At 36.9% G+C, this 27,435-nt stretch overlaps 4 protein-coding genes and 1 long non-coding RNA gene across 13 annotated transcripts in view; all 5 read left to right on the forward strand.

Moving 5' to 3' along the window:
* The first annotated feature begins 280 nt into the window (after positions 1–280).
* LOC112568316 overlaps positions 281–27,435 on the forward strand; it is a 42,059-nt gene continuing 14,904 nt past the window's right edge. The window contains exons 1-2 of the mRNA XM_025245572.1: positions 281–369; positions 1,137–1,472. Of these exons, the coding sequence (XP_025101357.1) occupies positions 318–369; positions 1,137–1,472 (388 nt within the window). The 5' untranslated portion in view covers positions 281–317. The remainder of the gene's footprint in view (positions 370–1,136; positions 1,473–27,435) is intronic.
* LOC112568315 lies at positions 4,069–12,258 on the forward strand. 7 transcript variants are annotated; one of them, XM_025245569.1, is made up of 8 exons: positions 4,069–4,333; positions 4,749–4,862; positions 7,142–7,477; positions 8,103–8,180; positions 8,803–9,138; positions 9,578–9,637; positions 10,293–10,352; positions 10,903–12,258. In XM_025245569.1, the coding sequence occupies exons 3-8, from the start codon at positions 7,147–7,149 to the stop codon at positions 11,145–11,147; spliced, it is 1,110 nt and encodes a 369-aa protein (XP_025101354.1). In that variant the 5' UTR covers positions 4,069–4,333; positions 4,749–4,862; positions 7,142–7,146; the 3' UTR covers positions 11,148–12,258. The 7 variants fall into 7 exon arrangements, 6 of the variants coding, with proteins under 6 accessions (XP_025101354.1, XP_025101355.1, XP_025101350.1 ...); XR_003100056.1 differs by lacking the exons at positions 4,069–4,333; positions 4,749–4,862 and adding an exon at positions 6,073–6,347 and having other exon boundaries at positions 10,903–11,884; positions 12,110–12,258; XM_025245570.1 differs by lacking the exons at positions 4,069–4,333; positions 4,749–4,862 and adding an exon at positions 5,299–6,061.
* Positions 14,399–19,471, forward strand: LOC112568319. 2 transcript variants are annotated; one of them, XR_003100059.1, is made up of 8 exons: positions 14,399–14,744; positions 15,810–15,889; positions 16,571–16,636; positions 16,846–17,112; positions 17,340–17,566; positions 17,851–18,012; positions 18,319–18,458; positions 18,656–19,471. It is a non-coding gene; the product is annotated as an uncharacterized LOC112568319 (long non-coding RNA). The 2 variants fall into 2 exon arrangements; XR_003100058.1 differs by having other exon boundaries at positions 14,401–14,744; positions 18,659–19,471.
* Positions 21,303–24,882, forward strand: LOC112568317. Of its 2 annotated transcripts, XR_003100057.1 has the most exons (5): positions 21,303–21,667; positions 22,204–22,341; positions 22,540–22,812; positions 23,112–24,560; positions 24,829–24,882. XR_003100057.1 is itself a non-coding variant. In XM_025245573.1 (4 exons), exons 1-4 carry the CDS (start codon positions 21,529–21,531, stop codon positions 23,162–23,164), a joined length of 603 nt encoding a protein of 200 aa, XP_025101358.1. In that variant the 5' UTR covers positions 21,303–21,528; the 3' UTR covers positions 23,165–24,772. The 2 variants fall into 2 exon arrangements, 1 of the variants encoding a protein (XP_025101358.1); XM_025245573.1 differs by lacking the exon at positions 24,829–24,882 and having other exon boundaries at positions 23,112–24,772.
* Positions 25,049–27,149, forward strand: LOC112568318. Its single transcript, XM_025245575.1, has 3 exons — positions 25,049–25,209; positions 25,340–25,603; positions 26,449–27,149. Exons 1-3 carry the CDS (start codon positions 25,182–25,184, stop codon positions 26,619–26,621), a joined length of 465 nt encoding a protein of 154 aa, XP_025101360.1. The 5' UTR covers positions 25,049–25,181; the 3' UTR covers positions 26,622–27,149.

Raw genomic sequence — 27,435 nt, forward strand, 5'->3', positions numbered from 1 at the left:
ATAGTTACCTTACTGACAATGCAATGTTCAAACCAGTGAATTTATCAGACGATTGCATTTAAAAGATAGGCTTGTAATATGTCATGGAAACTCTATAGCATCAAAGCAAAGTGCCGCACATCCAGTAGCTTTTATTTCTTCCGCATTCTGAAAAATCTTTTCATCGTTTAACTTTCAATTTCGTCTGGGTCAAGTGTCTCATTTTTTGACTTCTTTGTTCAAATGTGAGGAAAGCAAGCAAACATTGTTTGTCGGTGTTTGTATTCAGAATTTTGCTTTAAATCGTCTTTTTCCTTCATGGTGGAGAGCTTCACAAAATGTTTTGGAAGATTTTTATTCTCGTGTGTGTGTCATCATTGCGGTTATCAGGTAAGATCGAGTATAAGCATTTTTATATCTTTGTTGCATTCTTCCAGCTGCAGGAGATTAGGTTGTTACATTAGAGAGACAGGCAAAGAAGGAACATTTTGGCTTCCTTTTACTCGACTGCCATATTGTTCGACTTGTCCTGCTGAAAAAAAAATATTGGCTTCTGATTTCTTGCCATGCCAATTAATAGCTATATATGTATGTATACTGTAGTTTGAAAGAAAGAAAGAAACAAAGACAGAAAGAAAGAAAGAAAGAAAGAAAGAAACAAAGAAAGAAACAAAGAAAGAAACAAAGAAAGAAACAAAGAAAGAAACAAAGAAGGAAAAATTCTCCGAAATTATGTAGAGGGAAAACAGTGTGCGTACGCACTCAAGAGTTTGATTGACTTTATCAGAGTATCATCGCGCATGTACCAAAGGCAAGCGAAATTTCACGTGTGTTCCTTGCTTCTTCTTTAATAATGTGAAGACATAGCGTCCCTGTCAACGGTCGCAAAAAGCAAACGTGTGAAACATATCTTGACGACAATGTGTTTTCTATTTTGACTTTAAGTCTAGGTCATTAACATAAATAGAAAACTGTCTAATTTAAATGCATGCAGTAAATGTCAAGAGGGCGATAGAATCCGTACACAGACCTCTCGACAGCCATTGTCTTTCAAGAGTGTATATACTTAATGACTACAGTGCACTGATGATCTTGTTAACTAATAATAATAATCAAAAAAAAAAAGAACTGATGACATTCACTGTTTTCTCAACCAGAGTCCCTGACCTTCCATATCGAAGGAAACAAAACCAGTTTTACATTTCCGTTGGGAGTTACATCACAGATCAAGTTCTATGTTCGTAACGAAGATGATTTTCGTGTTTACGTCCAACACAAGGCCGCGGAGAAGGACAATTACAATACGATGTGTATTGTGTATCAAACAGCAAGTAAAGTATGTAGTACCAATAACAACATCTGCCGATGTCCTGAAGACACTAACAATGCTTTCAGCTTAAATAAAATCTTCCTGCAGAGTGATGCCGGCCTGTGGATGTTCAGGCCTTGGCAACATAACAACATCTCTAAGACAGTCAATGTTAGCATCAGTGGTAAGTATTTTCTGTAAATCTAAGGTTTCTTACATTTAATGCATTGTATAAATATCTAAGCACATGAAATTGGTTAGATGTGTCCAACATAATATAAATTGTTTTTCAAGTACCATTCTTAGATGTGCTGTCCCTTTTAGTGTCATAGCTTCAAAAAGAAGGCATTCTTTCAAACTAAAGCACAGAAAAAAGTTGACCAAAATGATTATACTAATGAAAAGCACGAGAAGAATACAAACAGTATTTGTTACAACTTTATGTTAGTGATATGACAATGAATGCTAAAGAATGTATTGTACCAAAATCTTTCTGCGTATAACAGAAATTCTTAAATGTCTTAAAACTTTCTTAAAACTTTTGAAAAATTCTTAAAAACTTTTGTGTAAAGTATGGCGTTGTTGGCAGTAGAGATTCTTTCACACAGTCAATCTAGTGACCCACTACCACGGTCCCTAAAATATGTCCCACCTGTATTGGGGCCTTTTTATTTGTAAAACCTATTAAAGGTATTTGATGTTAAAATATCCGAGTCCGTTTGATATAAGGATGTCCATTAAAAAAATTCAGTAGTTAGTAAACATTTAGTAAAAGTTACTCTTATCATGTCCTGTTTCTAAACGTATGAGCGCTAATGTCATGTGATTACTTCTGCAGTCTGACAATCACTTTCAGATTCCGCCTTGTGGACAAAATCGCCTTTTATGTTATCGACATCCACAATCTTTAATGAGATAAATACGATTTTTTACAGTTGTGCACTAATTGTCTTTTTTTATTTGTGTCGTTATTTTAGTTTTGTTTTCCTGAAGGAAAAGTAAAATATGAATATCTCTTTGACTTTTACTTTCAGCTTGTAGTTTTATTTCTTTTATCTTTTTTTTTTTTTCTTTGTTGCTAATTTTTATTTTTCTCCCCTTTTTCTTTATGTTAATTTTTTTCATTTTTAAAATTTTTCATGTTCTTTGTCTTCTTCTTATTTTCTTTATTTATTTATTTCCTGGTTTGTTTGTTTTGTTTGTTTGTTTTTTTTTGTTTTGTTTTGTTTTGTTTTTTCGTTCTGTTGTTGCTTTAGAGGAAGAGTTAATAAATGAATGACTATCTCTTTGTTAGAATTAAGGTTGATCAGTTTGTATAGGTCTTTTAGGTAGATGATAGTGCAACAGAAAATTTCATTCATAACGGAAATATAATTTTAAACATATTTAAAAGTCTGATTACCAGAGGATATAGGATATTAACAGTTCACATTAAAAGTAAGTCAAGAACTACGATTTTCAACAAATGCGTTCTTTTGTCGATAGACACACGAGTCTCCAAGGATGTACTCAGCCAGACAACCAAAACGTCTACCATATCAATGAGTAAGGTCTTAATGAAACAATATTTGTGAAAAGTACTTCCCTTTTAAATCAGTAATATCAAATCTATCTTGTCTGTTTCAAACTAACTTTCATTTCTGAGATTTGGGGACAAGTCTTTGCGTCCCTGAGTGAGGCCTGTTATAAACTGCATGTAGGTAGACATTTAAATATACTCGTGCAACCTTTAGGCACGTTGCTGTTACAGGCCAATCGCAGCTGACAACGACAGATGTAACTAGCATCGCCATCGTCGCCGTGCTGAGCTTCATCACGCTCGTGGCCATCGCCTTGACCTCGGTAGTCAACAGGCATCCAGGTATTATCACGAGACTGCGCCGACCTCCAGCCATCGGTGAGAAAACAGCGAAATTATGGGGACATGTAGATGTCCGTTAGGTGCCATGGCTTTATGATGACATCCGTGATTTTTTTCATGACAATTGTGACGTCATTGTGACGTTTCGAGGACGCCATTGTCACGTTAGCTTGTATTAGAAGTTTGTCATCAGGAAAGTTACTTAGACTATTTCGTTTAATTTGTCCCTAGCGGGGTTAGTATTGAAGTCTTTTTCTGTTGCTAACCGTTAGCTGTGTGATATTATTGTCAACTCTTGCTATCGAGTCGTGCGAGGTAATTTGATTGATGATTGGCAATGGGGTAGCGGAAGGGATAAAGAATCTAGTCTCTGTTTGAACTATCCCCTACTTTACAGTTCATGTTCTGCAATAAGAAAACGACCTTCCTGCTGATGCTAACAGGTGACTTATCCTCTCTCTCTCTCTTATCCTATTTTCGCCCCTCACTTCCCTTCTCTTTCTCCCTTCCATCTCGCCAGCATCTCTCTCTTCTACTGTGTGTGTAATTTTGTGATGTCTGTGTGCTTCACTGTGTTTGTGTATGTGTCTGCGGATGTGTTCATAGAGGCAAGAAATGCCACACGCTGCTTTCTTTAAAAGATAAATGACCATTTAATGACGCCTAGCTTTTTACCTTTTTATGTGACATAATTATTTCTCGCTTAGTTTTAATTTAATTTACCTGCATTAGATTGATTAAGTACTGTAACGGCCCACACTAGCAAGTCAGAATGTCAAAAAGTTACAGCCACTTTGCCGCTGAAAGGGAAAAAATTTAACCAAGTACATCACAGACAACTAAAGCCATGTAAGTACTATAGATTATAATTATCATTTTTGTGCTTTTTGTAAACACTAATTAAAGAATAAGATGATGTGGTATATATAAAGATTTATAAATACTTCTATGATCACATTCATGTATCTCGCATGTTAGTTCATCACATGTGTACATTAATGACATTTTCTAGTAGATTAATTATGTAGATTACAATAGCATAAGTGTAAATACATCATAATATCAGTGAGCAGATACTTGACTACCTGACTCAACTACAGTGATAACCTCACTCGTGCCGTGGACACCAGCGCCAACGTCAACCCATCAGTGACGACGAGGGCTTCAGACGCATCAATTTTCTGGTGATTGCCAAGCTATAGGGGCTTAATGCATGGTCGTTGAAAGTTTCTGTTGTGCCAAAAATTTCTAAAGAAAATTGATTTCTTTGCCACGGGCGTCCATTTTTTATATCATCATCAATTGCTTTCCCATACCAGTTTAGTTGTAAACCTTAAAGATATATTTTCCAAAATAATAATAATAAAGTTAACTTTTGTAGCGCTAAATTCCGGCATTGTGGGGAACCTCATTGTAGTTTACAAAACCATACACATATACATGGACGCACGCATGTTATCTGCAGAGTGCAGTTCAGTGGGATGACAGTTACGAAACCAGGAGTTGCTCCCAGATGCCAAAGTTTATTTGAAGAGCAGTAACTCAGAATGCAAATGCCTTTTTAAACACATGATCAGTAAGTCTTTTGTACACCCACAGGGCTGCCTGCAAACTGCCTCTGAAACACTATAATGACTTCACAAGTCGTTGGAAGGGAAGCAAAGCAAATCCAACGATACAGCACTTTCAAGATGCCCAACTATTCATCATTTTGTGAGTAGGAAAAGGCTTTGATGCACCGTTTTAGTCTATTGCTCTCTGTATAACCGAAAAATTGTATGTCTTCTGTAGAACATTTTACAACGGAAGATAGATCTTTACTGGATTGATGCAAAAGCACCAAATTAATTCAACAATAATAAAAAATCTCAAATGCTGAAATGTAGCATGTAGTAGACAGATTAAGATGTTAAGGAGCCACAGTTCTACAGTTAGTAGTAAAGATCTACAAAGCCATTATTAATCTGTAATAAAATCACATCGAGTTATCTTTAACTTCTAGTTGCTAGATTATATCCCTCGACCTGTTTATCTCACGTATGTGTGTGTGCGCGCGCACTTCAAGAACGGAATGTATTCATGTGTATGGGTATTTACTCGTATACTTGTTCCGCCTTTGTATGTATTAATAAGATTTGTGGGTATTTGTGTATTTATATATCTTTGCCCCCTGTTTAGGACAAGGCTAAATGAGAAATGCCTTTTTCTGTTTTACGATTGTGTGTGTGTGTTATTCAAGGATATGGTGCTCCTTTAACTGTAGCAAGCCGCGAGTGTGTTGGCAAGGTGATAGCTTCTATTTTTGGGAAATTCTGAAGGCGTTGTCAAGATAGGCTATCTGTAAAAGGGAAAAGCTATTAATGGACAGTACTATGCATCATAAGTAACACAGCGGAAGTCATGTCGAAACAGAGGGAAGCTGAGGACAGATATGCTCTTGCTCCACGATAACACACAGCAAACTGTGGCTTTGAATGGCTACCCTATCCCTAGACTACTAGATTCAGCTCCATCTTACTTCTACATGTTTCATAAGTTAAATCCCACCAACATTTTCGAAACAATGATAAGGTCATAACTGTTGTGGAGGAGTTTTTGATGGTCCAGGACGCCACCTTCTTTTGTGATGTCATTGTCTCGCTTGACCATCGTTTAACCAAGTGCATTGATGTCGAGGGGACTGTACAGAACAATTGTGAAAAACTGTCTTGTTTCTGCCACTCCTTCTTGGTGTGAATTAGAAGTTTTAATTCTCACATGACCCTTGTAGCAGCGGGTCAAATTCCATACAGGAGTGCAAAAAACCATAACTCAGAAGTATACACAGCTATTGTATTGTTTACATCTATTGCTGACAGTGTAGCATTCACATTTCTGTATTTCTCGAAGGACTACAATGTAATCCTATACTTGTAAGTAAATCTACAGCTGTTCACTTAATACCACCATCGTGGTTTCCAACAACCAGACACTTCTAATTCTTCCGACATTTAGAGAGAAATAAATTTCCTGGTTTGTATCAGTTTCGCCTGAGTCACAGGGTAAATGTCAGCGCTTTTGTTCACAAGAAAGAGAAACAAGAAAAGTATCTGTATGTCAGAATTTTTATAAGATGTAGGTTATTTATCCTCGCGAGAACTAACAAAATGTATCTGAGGATTCTTTCACTCATCTGCTTGTCATCTGTACAGTTGTCAGGTAGGACTTATTTTGAGTATTTTGTGTCACAAAAGTAAAAGTAAAATACAAAGTTGTAAGGATGCAGAAAATTATACAAGACTTTGTTTGGCTTGCATGGAAGCAGAAATTATTGTTACATGATAGATAGCACGTGGACAAGGGAAGAAGAGTGTGTATCGCTTGCTTTACTACAACTGTCAGTTTAGTTCGTCCCTCTACACGCCAGCAGAAACAATAAGAAAAAAATAACTCCATCTCTCAAAGGAAATAAGCATGGTTCGATTCCTCTAATATATAAGATGTAATAAAAGACATGTTAAATTTACTGCAGGTTATTTTGTTGACACGTGTAAGTGCATTAGTTAGGTTTACCATTGGTGTGTTTAATGCTTACTAAGTGAATAAGTGTGTGTGTTGTTGTTGTAGTCCTGTGCATATGTATACTTGTGTGTTCCTGTTAGCGCTTATAGATGTTAATTCCTGTCTGAGATATCATTCGAGAGCAGCAAGTAACAGCAGAAATAAAATAACAGTAAAGGCAGAGAGGAAATGAGGGAATGAGCGACAAAGATCAAAATCACAAACAGCTACTCTGACGAGGTAGATATTTCTCTAAATTTTATCAGGTCTTTACGACCTGTAGGTTTTAACTGTGCACAATCAACGTGTTCATCTATAAAGAAGAAGTTATCCAGTAGAGCAGCAACATTCTTCTGTTAACTGCAACCTAACGACGAAGACGACGACGATGACGACGACGTATAATAATAAAGAAGAAGAAGACTGATGACATTCTCTGTTTTCTCAACCAGAGTCCATGACACTCCAAATCGAAGGAAACCAAACCAGTTTTACATTTCCGTTGGGAGTTACGTCACAGATCGAGTTCTACGTTCGCAGCGATGATTATTTTCGAATTTTTGTCCAACACAAGGCCGTGGAGAAGGACAATTACAATACGATGTGTGTTGTGACACAATCAGCAAGTAAAGTCTGTAATACCACTAACAGCATCTGCCGATGTCCTGAAGACCCTGACGATGCTTTCATCTTAAATAAAACTTTCCTGCAGAGTGATGCCGGCCTGTGGGTGTTCTGGCCTTGGCAACAAAACAACATCTCTAAGACAGTCAATGTTAGCATTAGTGGTAAGTCTTTTATTTTATTATTTCACGTTTTTTATTTCCTGCAGTTAATTCACTTTATAAATTATCTAAGCACTTGATACTGTTTAGTGTACAACATAATACAAACTGTTCTTCAAGTACAAATCTGAGGTATGCTGTCACTTTTAGTCTCCTATTTCTGTCGTCAGAGCAATGGCAACTTCAAACCGAAGCAGATAGAAAAATTGAAGCAAAGAAGTATACTAATGAAATGCACGAGAAGATTACAAACTGTAGTAGCTTGTTAATGTGACAACTGTGTGTTTGAGATATGGCAATCATTGGTAAAGAAAATCTTCTAAAAACAATTCAGGTGTAAAAAATGTCATTGTAAACCGGAATGAAATTCTGTGTAAAGACATCATTGCACACAGTCCAAGCCACTACCACTATAGCCCCTTAAATGGGGCCCACCAGACTTTCACACTTTTGTATTATTTATTTTCTAGAACATAATTAAGCATCAAAGCTGTTATAATTTGCGAGTCAGATTGGTATAATTTTTCAATAGTAAGAATTTAGTAAAATTTACTCTTATATGTCCTGTTCTAAAAGCATGAACACGTATGGCATGTGATTACTTCTGCAGTCTGAAAATAACTTTCAGATTCCGCCTTGTGGACACAATCGCCTTTTGTGTTATCGACATCACAAGCCCTCCGTGAGAGAAATATAATTTTCGACAGTTGAGCAATGCTTCTCTTTCTTTTGTTTTCTTTCTTTTATTTGTGTTGTTATTTTATAATTTTTATATTCCTGAAGTGAAAGTAAGAGATGACGGATGAACTCTTTGACGTTTAAATTTAGCATGTAGTTTCACTTATTTCCTCTTTTCCTTTTTTTATTTATTACTTCTTTTTATTTTTATTTTCCTCATTTTTCCTTCTGGTTACATTTTTACTGTCTCCTATTTTTTCATTTTTTATTTTTTTCCTCATTTCTTTCTCTTTTCTTATTTTTTTCCTTATTTTTGATCTCTCCCTATTTCTATCTCCCTCTTTTGGTTTTTTTGTTTTGTTGTTTTTTAGAGAAAGAGTTAATGAATGAATGATCACCTCTTTCTTTGAATTAAGGTTGATGAGTTTATCAGAGTATTATCTCAAATGTACCAAAGACAAGCAGAAGTTGTTGCCCAATTTCCCATGTGTTCCTTACTTTCTTTTTCTTTATTAATGTGGAGACACGGCGTCCCTAGCGACGGCCGCAAAAATCAAATGTGTGAAATATACTGTGACGACACTGTGTTTTCTGTTTTGACTTGGAGTCTAGGAAGAAGAACTAACAACATTTATTGTTCTCTCAATTAGAATCCCTGACATTGCAAATCGAAGGAAACAAAACCAGTTTTACATTTCCGTTGGGAGTTACGTCACAGATCAAGTTCTATGTTCGCAACGAAAAGGATTTTCGAATTGTTGTCCAACACAAGGCCTCGGAGAAGGACAATTACGATACGATGTGTTTTGTGTATCAGTCAGCAAATATAGGATGTAATACCAGTAACAACATCTGCCGATGTCCTCAGGACCCTGACGATGCTTTCAGCTTGAATAAGACTTTCCAGCAGAGTGATGCCGGCCTGTGGGTGTTCAGGCCTTGGCTACATCACAGCATCTCAAAGACAGTCAATGTTAGTGTCGTGGGTAAGTCTGTGTTGCCAAAATAGTGCAAAATAATTTGTCTCTAAATCTTCTAAGGTTTTTTTCTGCAGGTAATGTACTTTATAAATATCTAACCAATCAACCTTGCTTAGATGTGTACAACTTAGTACAAACTGTTTTAGGCACAGTTCTTAAGGTTGATGTCACCTTTATTCTCATAGCTCCTTTCGTCAAACCTCTGGCATTGTACAGTAGCATCCTGCTAATGTGACAACTGTATGTTTGTGATATGTATTTCCCAGAATCTATTAAACGTCGGTGATGTTAAAATATTTGAGTAAGTTTTGGTTTAATGATGTCCTTGAAAAACTTTCAGTAGTCTGTCAACATTTAGTAGAAGTTACTCATGTTATGTCCTGTTTGGACAAGCATGTAGGCGTTTGTCACGTGATTACTTCTACAGTCTGACAATAACTTTCAGATTCCGGCTTGGGGACAAAATCACCTTTTAAATTACAGACATCACCAGTCCTTCGTGAGAGTAATATGATTTTTGACAGTTGTTAATTGATCTATTTCCTTTATTTGTGTTGTTATTTTAACATTTTATTTTCCTGTAGAGAAAGTAAGAGATGACGAATGAATGTCTCTTTGACCTTTAATTTTAGTTTTACTTCTTTCCTGTTTCCTTATTTTATTTTATTTATTTATTTTGTTACCTTTATCCTGTTTTCATTTTTATTTCCTCTTATTTTTTTCATTTTTTGTAATTTTTTTTTTTTGTTTTTCTTCTTTTTTTCTTTCTTTTTTTTCTTTTTTTTCTTTCTTTTTTTTCTTTCTTTTTTTTCTTTTTTTTTTCTTTCTTTTTTTTTTTTCTTTTTTTTCTCTTTTTTTTGGTGGGGGCCTTTTTTTAGTTTTATTGTTGCTTTACAGCTAGAGATAGTAAATGAATAGTTACCTCTTTGTCTGAATTCAGGTTGATGAGTTTCTTGAGGTCTTTTGCGTCGATGGTAGTGCAACCGGAAATTTAATTCATAGCAAATCATAGTTATCTATTTTTGAAAACAAATTTCATTATTTTAAACATATATACAAATATGATTACCGGAGGATTTAGTAGCTGAACAGTTTATATAAAAAGTAAAGTAAGTCCACAACTAAGATTTTCACCAAATACGTTCTTTTTCTGTCCATAGCAACAAGAGTCCCAAAGGATGTACTCAGCCAGACAACCAAAACGTCTGCCATATCAACAAGTAAGATCTTTGTAAAACAATATTTGTTAAAAATACGTTCCTTTTAAATCAGTGATAACAAATCTTTCTTGTCTGCTTTAATTCAATTTATTTTTTCACAATCATTATATCTGCAGTAGATGTAGCAAAGTTATGGTGTTGGACACGCTCCGCTCAACATCGACATTTTGTTCTCACCTTGTTTTGACGTCAACTTATTTGTCTTTACTTTATTTTGTCGTCATCTTATTTTGACGTCACCTTATTTTGACGTCACATCACCTTCTGCACCTTGTGTCATTTGTTAAGCGCCTTGAGCTGTACACAGGCCAGGAGTAGGTGCTATACATGGGATCTCTTATTATTATTATCATCATCATCATCATCATCTTTCTTCTTTCTTCTTCTTTCTTTCTTCTTTCTTCTTTCTTCTTCTTTCTTCTTCCTCACATCGCAATTTGCTGATATTTGAGGACAAAGCTCCGTGTCCCTGACCGAGGCCTGTTATAAACTGCATGTAGGTAGACATTTAAATATACATGTGCAACCCTCAGCCACGCTGCTGTTACAGGCCAATCGCAGCTGACAACGAAAGATACAACTAGCATCGCCATCATCGTCACGCAGCTGACAAAGACAGAAAAAACAAACATCCCCATCATCGTCGAGCAGCTGATAAAGACAGATGTAACTAGCATCGCCATCATCGTCGTGCTGAGCTTCATCACGCTCTTGGCCATCGTCTTGACCTCGGTAGTCTGGAGACATCAAGGTATTATCACGAGGCTGCGCCGACCTCCAGTCATCCGTGAGTAAACAGAGAAATTAAGGGAACATGATGTGTGATATGTTGTAGATGTCCGTTAAGTACTATGACGTCATTATGACATCCGGGATGTTATAATGACAATTGTGACATTTCGTTGATGCCCTCGTCAAGTGAACTTGTATTAGAGGTTTATCACTGGAAATAGAAACATCAGGAATATTACTTGGACTATTTTGCTTAATCTGTTAGTATTTAAGTAGCTGTGATATTATTGTCAACTCTCGTGCGAGGTAATTTGGTTGATGCGCGCCGCTGGGTGTAGTGGAACGGATAAAGTATCCAGTCTCTGGATGAACTATCCCTTACTTGACAGCTCATGTTCCGCGATGACAACACGACCTTGCGGGTGATGCTGTCACGTGACTCATCCTCTCTCTCTCATCCCATCCTCTCCTTTCACTCTCCTTCTCCCCAATATCTCTCTTCTAAAGTGTGTGTCTCGCTGTGTATACCTGTGTGTTTGTGTATGTGTCTCTGGGTGTGTTCATAGAGGCAAGAAACGCCACAAACTAAGAGATAAATGACCATCAATAACTCGTAATTCTTGACCTTTTCATGCGGAGTAAATCATTTTCGCTTGGTTTGAACTTGATTTACCTGCATTAGATTGATTAAGTACTGTAACGGTACACACTAGTACGACAGAATGTTGACAAGTTACAGCCATTGTGCCGCTGAAAGGAGAGAAAATTTACCCAGATACATCACAGACACCTAAAGCCATGTAAGTACTAAAGATTATAATTAATTCTTTTTTGTGCTTTTTGTAAACACAATCTAATAAATCTACATTAAGTTGACGTGGTACATATATAGATATCTAAATACTTCTATGATCACATTCAGCAATCTCTTAATGTACCGTCGTTAAAAGTTTCAACGGCCACAGTTCATTTTTTTTAAAAAAGTGGCAATCCAGGCTTCATATACCTTTTTATTTACCTAATAGGTCAAAGTCAATGTACACCCACAGGGCTGCCTGCAGACTACCTCTCTGAAAGACTAATGACTTCACAAGTCGTTGGAAGGAAAGATGTGTAAATCCACCGATACAGCACTTTCAAGATGTCCAACTATTCAACTACACATCATTTTGTGAGTAGGAAACCGCTTTCATGTATCGTTTAGTCTATTGCTCTGTGTATAGCCGAAAACCTTCTATACTTTTCTGTAGAAAAATGATACAATGAAGCTAGGTCTCTACTGTATTTATGCAACAACACCAAATTAATTCAACAATAATAAAAAATCTCAAATACTGGTGTGTAGCATGTAATCACATATTAAGATGTTAAGGAGCCACAGTTCTACAGTTAGTAGTAAAGATCTACAAAAGTCATTATTAATCTGTGACAAAATCACATCGAGTTATCCTCAACTTATAGCTTGGTAGGTTATGTCCCTTGACCTGCTTCTCTCATCTGTGTGTGCGTGTGTGTGCGCGCGTGTGCTTCAAGAACGTAATGTATTCGTGTGTATGCGTGTCTACTCGTAACCTTTTCCCGCCTTTGTGCTTATGTATAAATAAGATTTGTGTGTGTTGGAATCTCCGTCTCCCTATTTATATATCCGTGTCTTTGTCCCCTATTCAGGACCAAGGCTCAATTAAAAAGGTCTATTATGTTTAACGTTTGTGTATGTGTGTGTGTGTGAGAGAGAGAATAGACCTTATTCAAGGGTACTGTGTTCTTTTAACTGTACGAGGGCCGTTCAAAAAAAATTTTAAGCCTCACCTAGAAAGAAGAGAGATAGCTAACCAGGTCGTCCAACAAATCTCAACCATTGATGATCAAGTTGATTCCATTCATCTTATGGTGATTAGTAGCTCAAGATGGAACCTGGGTTCATCACTTTGAACCTCCATCAAAGATTTAAAGGAAATAGTGAAAATACCGTGGTTCTACATCCCAAAAAAAGTTCTAGCAAGTCGCCTGAGTTGGCAAGATGATGGATTCGGGATTTTGTTTTGTTTTGTTTTGTTTTGTTTTTTTTGGGGGACGGGGATTCTGGAGGCGTTATCAAGATAGGCTATCTGGAAAACGGAAAATGGAAAAGCTATTAATGGACAGTACTGTGCATCAGAATTAACACAATTGAAGGAAGCAATCGAGTCAAAACTAAGGGAAGCTGAGGTCAGATGTCCTTTTACTCCAGGATAATGCACCAACTCACTCTGATGGTAATGTATTGCTTGAGCATCGTTGAATCAAGTGCATTGATGTCAAGGGGGACAGTACAGAAAATTGTGAAAAACTGTCTTGTTTCTGCCACTCCTTCTTGGTGTAGCTTACAACTTCTTAAATGACCCTTGTAGCAGCGGGTTATTCCATATAATAATACAAAGAAACCGTAATTCAGAAGTATAAACAGATGTTGTACTGTGTACATCTACTGCTGACAGTGTATAAATTCAAATTTCTGTTTTATCAAAAGACTACAATATAATGCTACACTTGTAGTAGTGTAGCTATAAACCTAAGAGCAAATGCACAGCTGTTCACATATACATCGTGGTGTCTAACAACCAGACCTTTGTAATTCTTCCGCCTTTCAAAGAGAAATAAATTTCCTGATATGTATCAGTTTCGCCTAAGTCACGTGATTAATGCTGGAGTTTTTGTTCGAAGGAAAGGAAAACAAGCAAAGTAGTATGTCAGAATTTTATAGATGTTTCTTCTTTTTCGTCGCGATTCTAGTGGAGCTGCACAAAATGTTTCTGAGGATTCTTACAGTCATCTGCTTGTCATCCTTACAGTCGTCAGGTAAGTTATTACTTGATACACCTTTGTTTGACTTGCATGAAAGCAGAAATTGTTGTTACATGAAAGATAGAAAGTGCAGACAAGGAAAGAAGAGTGTTTCACTTGCTTTACTTCAACTGTCAGCTTAGTTCGTCCTCTACAGGTCAGCAGAAACAATAAGAAAAATGATTCCATCTCTCAAACGATTACGTATGGTTCGATTCCTCGCAGGTATAAGATTTTGGAGGCTTTGTTTTCGACATGTAATGAAAGGTATGTAGATTTACTGCATATTATTTTGTTAACATGTGTAAAATTATCAGTTAGGTTTACCGTTGGTGTGCTTAATGCTCACCACAGAGCAGCTGACTATTCCATTAACTGCAACAACGACGACGACGACGCCCATGATGATGATGATGATGATGATGATACTTATTGCATGTTGTTAATTAATAATAATAATGAGAAAAAAGAACTGATGACATTCGCTGCTTTCTCAACCAGAGTCCTTGACCTTGCAAATCGAAGAAACAAAACCAGTTTTACATTTCCGTTGGGACACTACGTCACAGATCAAGTTCTATGTTCGCAACGAAAAGGATTTTCGAATTTTTGTCCAGCACAAGGCTGTGCAGAAGGACAATTACAATACGATGTGTTTGTGATACAATCAGCAAGTAAAGTCTGTAATACCAGTAACAACATCTGCCGATGTCCTCAAGACCCTGACGGTGCTTTCAGTTTAAATAAAACTTTCCTGCAGAGTGATGCCGGCCTGTGGGTGTTCAGGCCTTGGCAACATGACAACATCTCTAAAATAGTCAATGTTCAGCATCAGTGGTAAGTCTGTCTACTTTTGTTCTAATCACCAAACACTGTCGAATTTTATTTCCTTAAAGTTCCATAGGCTTTTTTTCACTCTGAACACGCCATCTTGGTTCACTGTGTACATCAAAAATGTGAACTTTCTTTAAAGTACAATGTTGACGACATATTTTTATTTTTATTCTCCTAACTTCTGTTGTTGAGACGATGGCATCATTGACTTACAGAACGTGCTGTAAACTTTCAAAGAAGAACCTTATGAAATAAACTGAAGTATACAAATCTATCTACAGGGGAAGATGACAGACATAAACACATGTCAATGTGACAGCTGTGTTTGATACAGAAATAGTTGCTATACAATGTGCTCTGCCAACGATCTGTGTATTAAAACAATAGAAGGATGCGATTGCAAAGCGGAATGAGTGACTGTATGAGATCCGGTGTGACAGGAAGTACAGAGCCTTGCACACAAACGGATACTTTCTTCTCTTCTCACAGGCGTGACGAATAAGATGTCTAACTGCATCGTTTCATAAATATATTCTTTCCTGGGTCCCTTAAAGGATCCGTCTAGTTCCTCTGGCTGCTTATACAGCATTCACTTCACATTTTTCTTGCCATACGACTAATGGCTGCCATGTCACAAACTGAGAACCGTTTTTCTCTTAAAAAAAATGTAGGGTTTTTATGAACCCTCTTATAGTCATTATAAGTACCGATTAGTTGACATCAAAATTAATGAAGATCTCCTTTAACCTCCTCTTCCAAGTTTTACTTACCTTTCCATTTCATCAAATGTGACAAAATCGGTTTTTTTTTCAATTAAAAAAAAATTGTTCTGCGCATACTCCTGAGATGATTGTGTGTCATTGTGAGCTTTATAAGATATTTTATTTATAGGCTCAAACCTATTAAATACTTACGGTGTTCAAGTATGTAAACTCTTTTGTTTAAATATTTTTTAGAATTTTCAGTGACCAGTATACCTTTATCATGTCTTCTTATAAAGAGTTCTGTAATTATTTTATGTCTGTAATTAACGGGCTTAGTAAAAATGTTTATTGCAATAACTTTCAGATTCCACTACGCAGACACAATCGTCAGTCATCACAACTGCCTCTACAGCCTTCGTTTGAGTAGTGAAACTTTTTCAACAGGTATCCCTCGACTGTCTTTTTTCGTTTGTTTGTTTGGTTTTTGTTTTTTTTTTTTTTTTTTGTTTTTTTTTTGTTCTTTCTTGCCTTTGTTTTTTCTTCTACTTGCAAATTTTTCTTTGCTTTATGATTTGCATTCTTTTTACTTTTGTTCTATATTTTATTAACTTTCTTTTCTTTCCTTTTTTAATTATTTTATTTTCTTCGTTTTTTTTTTTTTTTTTTTTTTTGTTGAAGTAGAAGTTAGAGGTAATGGCTCAATGGCTGACTAATTTTAACTTTTTTTAACTTACATTTCAAAATCCCTTTTCTTGTTTTTCTTTCTTCTCTTCTTTCTTCTACCTTTTTCCCTTCTTTCCATTCCCCCTATTTTTTTTATTTTTTTCGTTTAGTTTTTTATCTTTTTCATTTTTTTCTTATTTTTTCTTTAATTAAGCATAAATCACTGTCACTGTAGTGCGAATTGTGTGTGATCAGTTTGCAGAGATTATTTTACGAGTACAAAAAAGATATTTGTTTGTTGATTATTTAATTTTCATCATTATTTATTTTTAAATTTTTAGAGATTTTTTGTTCATTATCTTAAAATAGTATGATTATCAGAGAAATGATATCGATTCTTTTATACAAATAAATCAAATTAAACCAAATCTCCAGTATTTTACAAATGAATTTTTTCCCTAGCAACGCAAATCTTAACGGATGCATCTACACAGAACACTTCCGAAACGTTTACTGTGGAAGCAAGTGGTAAGGACTTTTGTAAACACAATTTGTAAATAATACTTTACACTAATTAAATTATATTAAATGGTTGTAAATTACGTATACTTCAGTGTTCTGTAATCTAAAAGAGCCTTAGTCCTTCGAAAACAAACCGTTCTAAGTATGACTTTCAATGTGTGTATATGTATATAATGGTATATAAGCTCAAAAATACATTTCACTTTGGTATACAGAGCCGAGCACGTCAGTAGAAGAGGTGAACTCTGTTACCGGAACAACGATATCCCAGATTTTCATTGGAAGTTTGTCTACCACCTTCTCACGAGCAGCCTTCAGCCACAGGTCAGCAACAGACCCATTGAAGCTGACGACGACAGATGCAACTGTCATCGCCATCATCGTCGTGGTGATTTTCATCGCTCTGTTAGTCATCGTCTTAACCTTGGTAGTCTGGAGACGTCCAGACATTATCTTGAAACTGCGCAGAGCTCCAGCCACCGGTGAGAAAATGGAAGGAGAGTGTTGGACTATGCTGATTATTATCATTCCTGATGGATGCAAGGTTTACATATGTTTTAAAACTCATTATGAGGGGTATTGAGCATGTACAAAGCTGAATACTGTTTGAATACAAGTCACGTAATTAGTTTAAGTCTAATTTATCCTGATTAGCATGTCGTCGATCGTATCATTTGGTCAGATGATGACGGCAAAAATCTTTATTTAGAGAAGCCCCTCTGACTACCTGTTACTGAGTCGTCAAACTTCCACAAGCACATCACGTGGGGAACCTTCCAGCGACTACCAGACACACGTCTTCGACACCAGCGCGAGCATCATCAGCAACTCAACCAGCGACGCTTTATGCACGCACCTGCGTTCTGTCCGAGGCGAGCCGAGAACTGTCTGGACACCGAAACATATTTTCTGTTTTTGGACAACAGATGCCATCAGGTAAGTTTATCTCCTCGCTTCAGGCCACGAAATTTCAATGATTGTTTCTACTTCTGCGTTGTATGCAACGTAGTTTTCAAGAAATTTTCTACTTTTGTCTGCGACACATAATTTTATTGAAGCCTCTTTGTCTACTTCTGTGTTGTCCACAACATAGTTTTAAAGAGGATTTCTTTCTACCTCTCCCTGTTGGCAAACACATTTTCAGCTTTGAGAAATCGTTCTGTCTACTGTTGTGCTGTCTACAATGTTGTTTTGATAATAGCTCTTGTCTTTTGATGTAGAGAATGTTCCTGAAGTTCAAGGAGGTGTTTGCAAGCTGACGCCTTCTTCAAACGATGGTTGTACTTTTGTCAACCTCTCGGCCACAACCGACACAGCTGATGACTACTTGACCCCGATCATTGACTTCAAAGCGTATATGATTCAAACACGGAAAACTGAAGGTACCGGAAGTATGCATGGCACGCCCCACACGCCGTGCACATGCGCAGACAAGCACCACTCACTACATTCGCTTCCACGATAAACATACCATCATTAACATTTCTGCGCTCTTTAGAAGATTATTAAAGCTAGTTCCCTAAATACTTTTATTTTCATTTTAGTTTCTGCTTCTTTTAGTAATGACCCTAATATTTTGTGTCGATGTTGCTTTTTTTCACGTCGACGATTTATTTACTTCAATTATTTCTATAAAATATGTTGCTGCTCGTAGTTATATGGTCCTCACCTGTTGCGATTTATTCAAGGTGAGTCTACCTCCGACAGTCCTCAATCCTCAGCCAGCGATGAAGATGGATCGCCGACCAGATACAGGGGTCATCAGAATCAAGGAGTTACATGAGTACAAGCATAAACCACACAGATGGGGCAACAGCAAATCTTAGAGGTAATCTTTAGCCAGAACTAGTGCTTGTCCGAAAAGTCTAGAAATTAGATGGCTAAAAGAATTTTGTCTGGATCTTATAACGCCCACCAACTGACTCACTGATGTACTGACACACCCACTAACTCTTCAATACACTTACTTCAAATTCTTTTTCTTTAACTTGTATAATTACATTCCATTCTGCCATTTCGCTTCAGCAGCGCTGCCTGGCGGAGTATGCGGAGAATCACGAGACAGTCAAAATTCTTACGACAGCACCAAAATGACCTCACTATGACCCCGCCACCTCTACAACAGCACCGATGAACCATGGTGGGGATGGGAAGGCAAGATTTTAGAAGGAAATCGTAGAGACGGAAACTGAAAGCTTTGCTTGTCTATTAGACATAGCACCGACCAGTGTCCAGATGAGGTGGTCAGCTGATACTTTGACTTTGCTTCTGTTGTAAGAGGCAGTAGGCCACGTAGCTTCCAGGCCTCCTTCGTTCTTCGCATACATACCTTAGGTAGTTTACAATGTGCAATAAACTACTGTAAAATTAACCTGAAACCATATATTTCAAACTTCCCTACAGACAGAGGGATGCATAACTGATCAGCAATACTCCACCAGACTAGTTACCCAATATTATTAGTAATGATTATGTATGTGGGGTTATTTGTTTAGTTTGTGTGGTTCATTTGTGTTCTGTGTTTTTCTGCTTTTGTTTTTTATATGATTTGTTTACTGTTTACAGTTTGTTTTAATTTTTTTATTTTTTTATTTTTTTTAGAGTTGTTGGTTTGTGTCCTCTGAAAGATTAATTATTTGTTCTGACTGCACTACTACTATTTGTGTCTATAGGTCTAGCTGAGTTGAAATTGCTTTCATTCCTTTTGAACTATATATATTTACATAGGATCAAATGATTTTAAGTTACTGTGCTGCAAAACGATGAAATTCTCTCCCTTACATATCTACATATGTAATGTATGTAATGAGCATAGTGTTCTGAAAATAAAAATAAAAGAAGAAATACAAAGGATCAGTTTATGAGTTCTTGAATTCACAGTGAATTGTCGAAGGATATCCCATTAAAGTTCTATTTGCTCACCACTGTAAAAGGAGACCGGAATGATACGGACCACATAGACACACACCCAACTGTAGTAAGACAAGGGGGAATATCCAGCAATGAGTGAGTGAGTAAATGAGAGTGAATGAGTGCTACTTATTGAGGAATGTAAATCTTTTGCAGCTTCTGATTTATCAATGTTCGGATCCTGACATTTCACTTTTGGTTCACATCTGCTTTGGGTCGGTCAACACCATCCTCGCCCATGGTGAATAGGGAAGAGGAGAACAGTATTTTATGCCAAGCAAGCAACAAAGGTGAAACAGTCGATCCTTTAAACAAGTACCACCTGCATAGAAAGAACAACAAACACTGGAAGAATGGCAGTTTCGAATGATAACATGGTTTTTGTTCATTGTGCTCCAGACCACCTGCTGGGTGCCGGAAGGGAAAGACTAGTAATGAGGGGCAAATGTTTTGTGATTGAGGAAGCTGCAACTGTAAATATTATTAAAGCTTTAAAGTTCAAGTTATCGAACAACTAACTGACTTCTTACGATTTAATTTTTTTGCTACAGTTTCTACACTTAACTTTGAATCCCCACATAGATAGTCTAACTTGACATTGGGACATTTAGAATATCCTGAACAGAAAATACTATAAAATTGCTTCAAGACTGTATCGCCGCGAAAGGACTCCTTTGGCAACCACAAGGTTCATAAGGTCTTTGCAAAAAAAAAAAAAATCTGGAATCTGTCCTTTAAGGATTTTGAGTAAAGAATACTGCAAGTTAAGGGTTTTCAGAGGTCAGAGGTCAGCCATGCGACATCAAGTTTGCCTGCACCAAAGTCTTTTTAATCATGAAAGTGTCCTTCAAGGTTCCTGTTAGTATGGTCGTGCAGCTGGGCTCAAATGATTGTTCCAGAAGATCACGACAGTTTAACAACACTTCTATTTCTTTTTTTCGAATTTTTCTGGGTGGAATTATGACTTTTTCTTAATATAATATGCAACATCTCTAGTTTTTCACCCGAATGCGAAGGTTTCTGTTTACAATTATGATTTATTCTTAATATTATATGCTGCGGCTGTTTTTGAGAACTCGGGTGATACTGGTCATGCGGAAAGAGAAACCAGGACAAACAAAAGCAAATTTGGTTGACAGTTAATCTGCCCTTAACAGGTTCTGGGGGTTCAACATGTCATGTACGATAAAGTCAATCTTATCTTCTGATATCTTATACTATTAAATAATATTGTAGAAACATAAGGTCCTAACAGGTTTTTACTTATTAAAAGTGCAATTTTTTTCGTCTTTTGAGTAAAAAATAATAATAATAATACATTCACTAGCTTACAAAATTCAGTCTAGGAAGTAGATACAAGGAAACTGATGCTAAAGGCAATATTAATGAATTGTTACAAAATGTCATTTTATAGACTGTATGTCTCTATTTCCTTCTTTGCTTGGGTGAGGGTGTGGAGGAGCTGGGTGGGGGCAAACTATCCGACGGAACTGCTTAAACCTTGCTTCTGTCTTCATTCCTGCAGTGGTTTACGAAGGTGGAGACACCAACCTTCAGTAGTCATGGAAGTAACACGTGACTTCTGGCAGGTACACGAACGGCAGGTTGACTCTGGTGTATACAGTGTTGTTTCTTGTCTTCCCGCGATATGAAGGTAAGACCCAACCACTTCTATATCACATGTACACGTTTGTTCTTAAAGACCTAAGCACCTAGAAGTATGTTTGTTCGATTACATCAATATTTTATCAACCACTTTCCATCTTCTCACCCTTCAGGAGAGCGAAATACTTTACAGGGAGGAATGGCCAGCAAACCTGACACTGAAAGTCAATGAAACTCTCGAACTTTATTTCTCTTTTGCTGAAATATTGGAGGACAATAGGAACATTACTGTCTACGCGAAACACGGCTACTTAGTCGGGATAAGTTTTAATACAGAATGTATTCTTGAGACTGTCTCGCTACAACTGCTCGACCATCTCTGGATGTGTCGGTGTCTGAGATGGAATGTCGGCAACTACAGCTTTCAGAAAGTCGTCGAGAAGAAAGATTCTGGAACCTGGCTTTTGCAGTTCTTGGACAAAGGAGCCGAATTTAAAGAGACTTTATACATCATTGCACAAGGTCTGTACTTCAAGCTGTAGTTGTAGTTTTGTCTCTTCAGTTTTGCATGTGTTATATATGTGTGTGTTTTTGCTTGCTATTGTTGTTTATTTGTGATTATTCTGTACTCATATGGAGATTTCCTTAACAGAACTTATGTAGACATACGTTTAACCAAGATTTATACGACGGTTATCTAAAAACTCTGGTCAAACGTTTGTCTATGTTTCTCCAGTTAAGATGGTAAAATATCTAAAATAAAATAAATAAAAATTATAAGTAGACATTTAATTTATTTCCAAGCTAGAAGTACGTTGGTTTTGACAGGAGTAACATTGGTGAAAACCAGTTGCTAAATAATTGTCTCGACTTAGGTCCATGCAGTAGCTTAATAGTTGCAGGTGAGTAAATTCTTTAGAAATATTAAAGGGCTCAATATTATTTATTATTCTTAAATGATGCTCGTAGGAAGAAAAAGTTTTATTAAAAGTAAAACACTTTTGTTGGAAGTCATGCGGTCAACAACACAAGCCCACAGGTAGTAGATGTTGTTGCAGATAACGACGACAGAGAGGAAACAAACAACAGCACCATCACAACCATCACATCAATAACCACCACCAACATCGTCATCATTGCCTGCAGTGGCACAGTTGTCATCATTTCTGTTATCATAGTGGTCGTCTGTTGCTGCCGTGAGTACTCTGATTGGCTAATCATTGTCACAGGTACAAGAGGTTTCCGATAAAAGTCGTTAAGCATCAATTCACAATATTTTTCTTGCAAAGCTTGCATTGAGCTGGAAAAACATTGATTTCTCTCTTATAAAATAACATTGTTATAATTATATGGAGATTTATATGCGGATATGAGAAAGACAACTCTTCATGCAGGATGGCGAAGCAGAAAAGCAGCAAGGACCGCGGGTACAGGTCCAGAGGGCAACATCGAGGTGGCCACCCGCTCCAGGGGCGGTAGGTGCATACAGCAGAGAGACAGCACTGCCTACACGTCACCTGCATCCGTGATGACCCTGCGTGAGTACGCCGGCATCATGACCCCGCAGCAGCTACAGCAGCAAACTGAGTTTTGTTCCGAATCATCGTCCAACGAGAACATCTACGGAAACATCAGCTACCCTGTAAAGCAAAATAGATGGAAGATAGGTAAGTACTTATCATCTGATGTAAAAAGGGATATCTGCTAGCATCAATTTTCATCGTCTATTTACCCTGTTAGTAAACGAGGATAAAGTTTTAAAATTTTGCTTAAAAGGAAATTCAGCACTGAAAATAGTAAGTGTGTTAATTAGCTCCTGACAAACACGAATTCTAAACGGATATTCCAAAGCGACTTTGTGCTGAAACCTCACCTATAGATTAGGACAATGCGATGCTTCTACCTTAATTAATTAACTTAATTAATTTATTTTAGCTGATGACTAATCTCCTCCAATGTTTTACAGGGCAGCGATGTTCCCGCCTTGTCCGGCGATTTCTGCCCCTGACGACCCTCTGACTCCGAGGTCAAGGTTACTGTGAAGGTTGTCCACAAGCTTCTACTGATGACGATGTTGGCATCTACAGTAATCTACAAGAGGACACCATATACGAAAATTTCTCTCATGTCACCCAGTCACGTGACGTGAAGTGAGCTGGTATAAGACTTTTATTCACTTGGACACATTATTTGAGTCACGTGATCCAGACCAGATACCAAGGAACTCGGTTTATACCTGCATGGGAGCAATTTCCTTAAACTCATTGCAATTCTAGTTCTAATTGCACACACTTTTTAACATAATTTGTTTTAATGAAATCTTTTAAAAACCAAAAGAACCGGCAACTCTGAATTGACTGTGGAAGGCAGTAAGAAAAAGCGGGATAGAAAGGCTATCCACCCTGAATATCCTTCATATTTATTCCTTGATTAATATTTTCATATTATTGCACTGCAAGTATTCCACCTATCATCTCTATCCAGTAATTATGAATAAATAATAATAAAGAAAAAAATGATAAAAGAATGCAAGTATGGTTGACTTTGTCAATCTAAGTTCCAACTGGAGTATAATGAGTTAATTACTTTAAAATTTCTTACGTGGACTGCATCCAACTGTGGTCGTGGGTCGGAGTCTTTTTCGTCGTTTCTTTCATCATTTGATGAGTTTCTGTTACTTTCCCTTTTCACGAGTAGACTAGTGATTGTTACTAGTTTCCTATTCAACTTGATACTCTAATTTTATATCAAGTTAGTTCGAATTTTGTTATTGTTATTGTCGTTGTTGTTCTTAGATTTTATATTCTCTTATTTAGTGCTAATAAGATGTTGTTTGTGTTTGGTAACATGTTTCCTGCATATTAATTGTCCAAGAAGTGGACTTGGCCCTTACGGCTAATGATCAAAATTTATGTCACCTAAACAACTTGTGGTCATCCCACCATTGAAGTAACTTTTTCACCCTCTGGATGACTGACTGTTCTGATGACCTGTGACATATTTTATATGTCTTTGTCAAACAAATAAAACAAATCCCTGTACAAACTTGTAGAATATATTATTCTATGGTGGAATTATAAAGAATCAGCACTGTATTTAAATTTCCACTGGTCCTTAACTCATGAAGTCCAAGCGTCAGCTAGAAAAATGTTTCCTGATGCTCTTGGTGTTGTTGCAACTTCCTTCTGTAAATCATTCCATATTACAGAAAAAATGCTTGGCCATGCCAAAGTTCTGTTTTATAAGGGCAAACACTACATAAGGAAACAACAGGGATCCTGAAGCGGAAACAAACAGGAATTGGTTCTATGGAATATGAGTGATGATCAAGCTCGTACCCTTAATTATTTAAAATCCAAACTAAGGCTTTCTTTCGTGAAAACGAGAAGAGAAGAAGGTGGACAAAGGACTAATGGTAAATATTGCTTATTTTGAATTTTAAGATTGTAATTATACAGACTTTAATTTATTTCTATTTACTCCTATTTATTGTGAATTTTTAGCTTAGTATTATGTTTAAGTAAGAGGTTACTTTTCTTAATCTGCGAACAAAGAGTCTAGTTTTCTTAGGGAGGCGAATGATTCTGCCTTTTGACATGGTTCAAATTTAAATTTAAATGAAAATTTATAGTGAGAAACAAAATCAGCGTCTAACCTCTTGTAATGATTATATTTATTGACAGGGAAGCAGAAAATATATCATTCTGTCCTCAATGGCGCTATTTCTGATTTTCAAGGTAAGTAAAGGGAAGGTGTTGAACAAGAGTCTGCGTGTGATTTTAGTGACTTTTTACTTTTTTTTACTGAAACATTCTAACTAAATGCAAGATGCTTCAGCACTTCATTAACATAAAATATGCTATGACACGGGGCCTGGAAATGCATTTTGTTACAGAGACCAAAGGGAATACAACAGGAAACAGTACTGTCACCACCACCACAGACCCATCAGCATCGTCGTCGCTGTCGGCACCGGAACAATCATCACTGTAGCTTTGGCTTTTGTGCTTTTGTTCTGCTGTCGTGAGTACTCGGAATGGCTGAGCAGTACTCATGCACGACAGGTTATCAGACTTGTTAGTGAGGCTAGTGTAGATTCTGTATGTGACATTTGTTGTCCAACGAGCTGTCTTCCATGTTGTGATGCTCCTCGATCTGTGAAATCAGATAACAAAGAGACAATTGTTCTTGTAGGTTTGCGAAGCACGAAGGCAGGGAGGACTAGGATGGATTCAACTCCAGATGGCAACGAGTTGGTCTCAGCCCGCCCCACCCACAGGAGGCGGAGAGCTCAGGGAGTGAGTACTGCTCACCATCGACTGCCGCCGTGGTGTCGATGCATCGGTATCCTGAAAGCTTCCTTACACAACAACAACAGATGGACCCTGATGCTGAGTCTACAACGACCACATCTACGGAAATCTCAGCAGCCCTGTCCTGCAGATCGGTGGACTTGGGGCAAGTTTTAACTTATCGATAATAACAATGTAGGCTAGTATTCATGGCCGGGGATTCATACACTGGATAAGTCTTGCTTTGGAAGAGTTAACCAGACAAACCCTTGATTAATGTGACATAAAGCAGATATAATTTACAAAGTTTTCGGCATGGCAAGAATTTCCTCCTTTAAAGATTATTCATGAGTTATTCAATAAAAAAGAAAGAACTCTGAAAAGAGTTTTAAAAAAAAATTATACTCTGTAGCGAGAAAAAAATTATTGTCAGCAAGACTATACGGAAGTCATTTTATCCTCTTGTTAAAATCTTGATTCCTGAGAAAGTATAAGGCGCTATTATTTCCTTCAGAAATAACATAATTAATGTTAAAAAAGTGTCGACCAGATTTTTTTATATTTTTTATTCTTATATTATGGAACTTAATAAAAATGGATTTTGACTATTTCTTAGGACCATATTAATACACATTATATACATGTAATAAGGTATAGAAAATAATCCAAGGTCTCTGTGCCACGTGGTAGTCTCCTCATGTACAGGTGATTATTATTGTTGTTTTGACGATAAAGTCGAAATCTGAGATATTACTTGTGAGTAGCAGATTTAACCAGCCTTGGGAGGCTAGTCTGTTGGTACACCTTTTTAATTAATTCGAACCACAAGTGACGGAGATCAAAAGCTGAGGTTTTAGGTTATTTTCAAATTATTAGATCGGTTTTATATTTGATAAACCTAACAATGTTAATGTAATACAAAGTACTACATGATTGCATTTTCCCAAAACAGATGTTTTTTTTTTGTTAGAAGTCAATGATGGTTAACACTCTTTGAATTGTTTGCATCAGGTCAGCGATTGTCACGTGCCGTGCGGCGATTTCTACCTCTGACCGCCACTGACCCCAGGGAAGTTTCTTCACACATATCTGAGCTTGATGAGTGGGACATCTACAGTGATTCTTCCGTGGACGCTGTGTACGCCAACTGCACAGACCTCATCCAGTCCAGTAACATCAAGTGAGGTGGACCGTGACAAGAACCGACATCACTTCAGCCGTTCACAGATTACTTACAAAAGAATCATATTGAAATAAAGTTCACACACACAATTTTTCAGGGAACAATTGCCTCAAAGTCTTCACATCAGTCGCAGACCATTAAGTTCGTTGTCGGCCTGAATCACAGACTGTTTATTGTGTGAGGATGTTCCTGTTGCACCTCCCTTTCCATGAGTAGACAAGGACGGTCTTGTTTTCGTTAACATCATGTTTTCTTTTATTTTCAATTTTAGATTATGATTTTGCATTGAAAGTGCGGTAGTCCTCCGATGGCCCTTCCTGCCATTGTTATACTTTAACAAGTCCAACGTGCTTGAAATACCTATAACCCCTATAGGCTACAGTAAGCAGTTATATACATAGAGGAACATCTACCTGCTCTGGCCCATGTAACAACCGAACTGTTGGTCATGTGACCCGTCATTAGGTTCGCTAGTCTTCAGGCTTTAACCTACATTAAGTAGTCGCTACTCTTGTTATTTCAAGCGTGGTATAAGCAGTTTAGACGAAATTTTTTTAATTTTTATCAGGAGGGTATAAGTATTTATATGAAACAGTTTGCCTTTAGTAATATTAACAATCTTTCTGATCTACGAAAGCTCATTATGGACGCAGATGTACTATTCTTTATTTATAAATAGTATTTTTAAATTTTATTAAGTTGAATGGACTTGATTTTTTGGCAGAAAGTTTGACATGCCTATTACATATTGTAGAAAATGTTGCATCAACACTTCATATGCCGTCTTCGAAAGTTGAATAATGAAAGTTCGGTGA

Source organism: Pomacea canaliculata, linkage group LG7, assembly GCF_003073045.1.
Source record: "Pomacea canaliculata isolate SZHN2017 linkage group LG7, ASM307304v1, whole genome shotgun sequence".
Classification (NCBI taxonomy): domain Eukaryota; kingdom Metazoa; phylum Mollusca; class Gastropoda; order Architaenioglossa; family Ampullariidae; genus Pomacea; species Pomacea canaliculata.

Excerpts from the sequence above, each read along its gene's own strand:
- LOC112568318 (XM_025245575.1), top strand. The coding sequence starts at position 25,182 with ATGGCTGAGCAGTACTCATGCACGACAG. Across the intron at positions 25,210-25,339 it reads GCAGTACTCATGCACGACAG|GTTTGCGAAGCACGAAGGCA; the intron begins GTTATCAGACTT and ends TTGTTCTTGTAG. Across the intron at positions 25,604-26,448 it reads TGCAGATCGGTGGACTTGGG|GTCAGCGATTGTCACGTGCC; the intron begins GCAAGTTTTAAC and ends TGTTTGCATCAG.
- LOC112568317 (XM_025245573.1), top strand. The coding sequence starts at position 21,529 with ATGTGTCGGTGTCTGAGATGGAATGTCGGCAACTACAGCTTTCAGAAA. Across the intron at positions 22,342-22,539 it reads AGTGGTCGTCTGTTGCTGCC|GATGGCGAAGCAGAAAAGCA; the intron begins GTGAGTACTCTG and ends CTCTTCATGCAG. Across the intron at positions 22,813-23,111 it reads GCAAAATAGATGGAAGATAG|GGCAGCGATGTTCCCGCCTT; the intron begins GTAAGTACTTAT and ends AATGTTTTACAG.
- LOC112568315 (XM_025245565.1), top strand. The coding sequence starts at position 6,296 with ATGTATCTGAGGATTCTTTCACTCATCTGCTTGTCATCTGTACAGTTG. Across the intron at positions 7,478-8,102 it reads AGTCAATGTTAGCATTAGTG|ATTCCGCCTTGTGGACACAA; the intron begins GTAAGTCTTTTA and ends AATAACTTTCAG. Across the intron at positions 9,139-9,577 it reads AGTCAATGTTAGTGTCGTGG|ATTCCGGCTTGGGGACAAAA; the intron begins GTAAGTCTGTGT and ends AATAACTTTCAG.